This window comes from Coenobita brevimanus, chromosome 15, assembly GCF_032717465.1.
Source record: "Coenobita brevimanus isolate Jiangsu-jjx chromosome 15, ASM3271746v2, whole genome shotgun sequence".
NCBI lineage: Eukaryota > Metazoa > Arthropoda > Malacostraca > Decapoda > Coenobitidae > Coenobita > Coenobita brevimanus.
The window spans coordinates 5,416,039-5,418,538 of NC_136968.1; the positions used below are offsets into that span (position 1 = coordinate 5,416,039).

Here is a 2,500-nt window from a genome sequence, read left to right on the forward strand (position 1 = left end):
TCGACTTTGTGTACCGACAGTATCTGAGTGACTCTGGTGTGGATGCAGTGTGGATGAGTCTGAAGCCACCCCATCCATACCACATCAAGGATCAAACGAGCCGTTACATTAACTGGCTACCCGAGACAGACTTCAGGCTACTTCATCCAGTCCTTACTCAAGCAGGCTGGACCAGAATGCGTGAAAATGCAACCTTATCAAATATATTATGCCAGCAGGATCCTCAGAACGTTCCAGGAGCAGAAATTGAGCTGTATGAATCAAGTACGTCCCGTTCAAAAGATGTTCGCCTCAAAGTAACCAGGAATTTGTTACAAGGAGGGCCAGGCATCAGCTGTTTTGTAAATGGAAAGTTAGTAGATATAAAATTCCGTAAGGGCAAAAGGAGACCAAGAAAACCCAAATCAGGTTCTGTGGCAAAGATCCAGAGTTGGACTGGAGGCTACTACCAGTGCATGGGGTGGTTGACAAAGCCGAAGATGTTGATAAAATCCAATCTTCTGGTTTACACAAAGCCTATTAGCCAGACATTTACAGTGGTGATAAGTGAAAGAAACAAGCAATATATGCCACTGGTTCATGACAACACGTTTCAGTCTAGAGGTAAGAATGAATATCCCACCTGCACAGACCTGACCAGAAATGTCTTTCGCAGACATATCAGTGAAAATACTTCTGTTATTGAAAACTTCTTCTACTCTCCAGGTTCCTCGTCGGAACTGAATCAGAACTTCCAGCTAAGTTTGGAATATGAAGATGAAGCGTATATTATGCTCGGAGAGAAAGAGTGGATGAAGGTTATTAGTAATATAAACAAAACTGCCTTAGCTGCTGAGGGGTGTACATTTCAGGCAGTGAGAAGTACTATTGGCTGTGCTCTGGATGTCACAGAGGATCATAATATCAGCGGGAGGAACCTGACGTGGCCCGCTACACAAGGGAAGAAGGTGGTGCTGCCAGAGGAGCTTTGTGTTGCGCAGGCTGGAGAACCAGTTACACGGGAATGTAAGGGGGACTTCCTTACAGGCTTTGAGTGGGGAAGGGTCTCTGGGGAATGTGCCAACGAGACTTCAAACGTAACCAAGCAACTGTGGGAATTAAACAAGTTGAGCAACCAGACGTCACTCTCTTCTCTGCCCAGCCTTACAAGTATGGAAGCTCTCTGAAGCCAGTAGACATTCATTTCGTTGCTACAAAGTTCCAAACGGTTGCCAATCAGGATTCAGTGTCCGAAACTGACTTTGAATCCATTGTTGAAACAATGAGCAACGTCATGGAAGCTGAGAGTCAAGCATTTGATTCAGCCCAAAATCAACTTAATTCTTCCAGTATTCTGTCTGAGGCATTTGGGGATCTTGCCTTTAAAGTCAGTCTTCCGAGGGCCAAAGGTGTCCAGAAGCTTAAAGCCCAAAGTAAATTGGTATCCGTAGTGATAATTGATGTAGAAGAGGACGCTGGCATTATTGGCTACCAGTCAGGGATCAGAGAGCAGGATGAGCCACTGGTATTTGAGAGTTCTGGCATCAGTTTGAACCAGAGTGAGGCAGCCATCATCTTCCCTACCGATGTTCGAAGCCTGGTCACAAGTCAGCCAGAGTCAAGTAGAAGGACTGACAAAGAAGAAAAAGTCCAAGTTACTTTTGTTGTGTAACGAAATGCAAAGTTACTCCAGGACAGGGTGACGGTTCCAAACTACGCTGTCAACAGTTACATTATAGAAGCCAAGTACAAGGGCAAAACAGTGGAGAAACTTAGAAAGCCTGCTGAGCTCCGTTGCAAGCCTAAGAAGCATGGAAGGGATGTCAAATGTGTCTTCTGGGACACCAAGCACCCAGAAAGGCATAGATGGTCAACAAAAGGTTGCTGGGACGGAGGGATGCTAGGGAACCAGCAGATATGTTACTGTAATCACCTCACCAGCTTTGCCCATCTCATTAACTTGAACAGCGAGGATTTTGAAGGTGTGCATGGAATCGTTCTGGATGTCATCACTGTTATTGGTTGTACTTTGTCTGTGGTTAGCCTGCTCTTGGTCTTTGCAACGTTCCTTCTGTTCAAGAAATGGAGAAAGTCACTGAACAATAAGATACTCTTCAGCCTCTCTCTTTCAGTGTTTTTCAGCATCACCATCTTCGTAGCTGGAATTAACCGGACGTGGAACATCATCTTGTGTCGAAGTGTGGCTGTCTTGCTTCATTATTTCATTGTGGCCTCTTTCGGGTGGATGTTGGTCGAAGCTGTCCACCAGTACCTCAAGTTTGTCAAGGTTGTGGGCACCTATATACCAAGGTTCATGTGGAAGGCGTCCATTTTCGCCTGGGGGCTGCCCATCCTCCCAATCATCGTTGTCTTGATCTATGACAGTAAACTCTATGACAGTGACAGCGATGATGATGTGAAGATGTGCTGGATATCGAGTACTGCATTCATATACGCCTTCCTACCACCCCTGACACTGACTATGGCTGTGAATCTGATCTTGTTTGCCTGGATCATCTAC

The 2,500-nt window shown here is 45.5% G+C and overlaps 2 protein-coding genes across 2 annotated transcripts in view; both read left to right on the top strand.

Moving 5' to 3' along the window:
- Window positions 1-1,166, top strand: part of LOC145390658 (uncharacterized) — a 3,884-nt gene extending 2,718 nt beyond the window's left edge. Inside the window, exon 2 of the mRNA XM_080265450.1 lies at window positions 1-1,166. This exon is cut by the window's left edge and continues 1,354 nt beyond it. Within this exon, the coding sequence (XP_080121576.1) occupies window positions 1-1,166 (1,166 nt within the window).
- Window positions 1,167-1,261: 95 nt separating this feature from the next.
- Window positions 1,262-2,500, top strand: part of LOC145390659 (adhesion G-protein coupled receptor G2-like) — a 13,674-nt gene continuing 12,435 nt past the window's right edge. The window contains exons 1-2 of the mRNA XM_080265451.1: window positions 1,262-1,586; window positions 1,719-2,500. The exon at window positions 1,719-2,500 is cut by the window's right edge and continues 327 nt beyond it. Coding sequence (XP_080121577.1) covers window positions 1,262-1,586; window positions 1,719-2,500 — 1,107 coding nt within the window. The remainder of the gene's footprint in view (window positions 1,587-1,718) is intronic.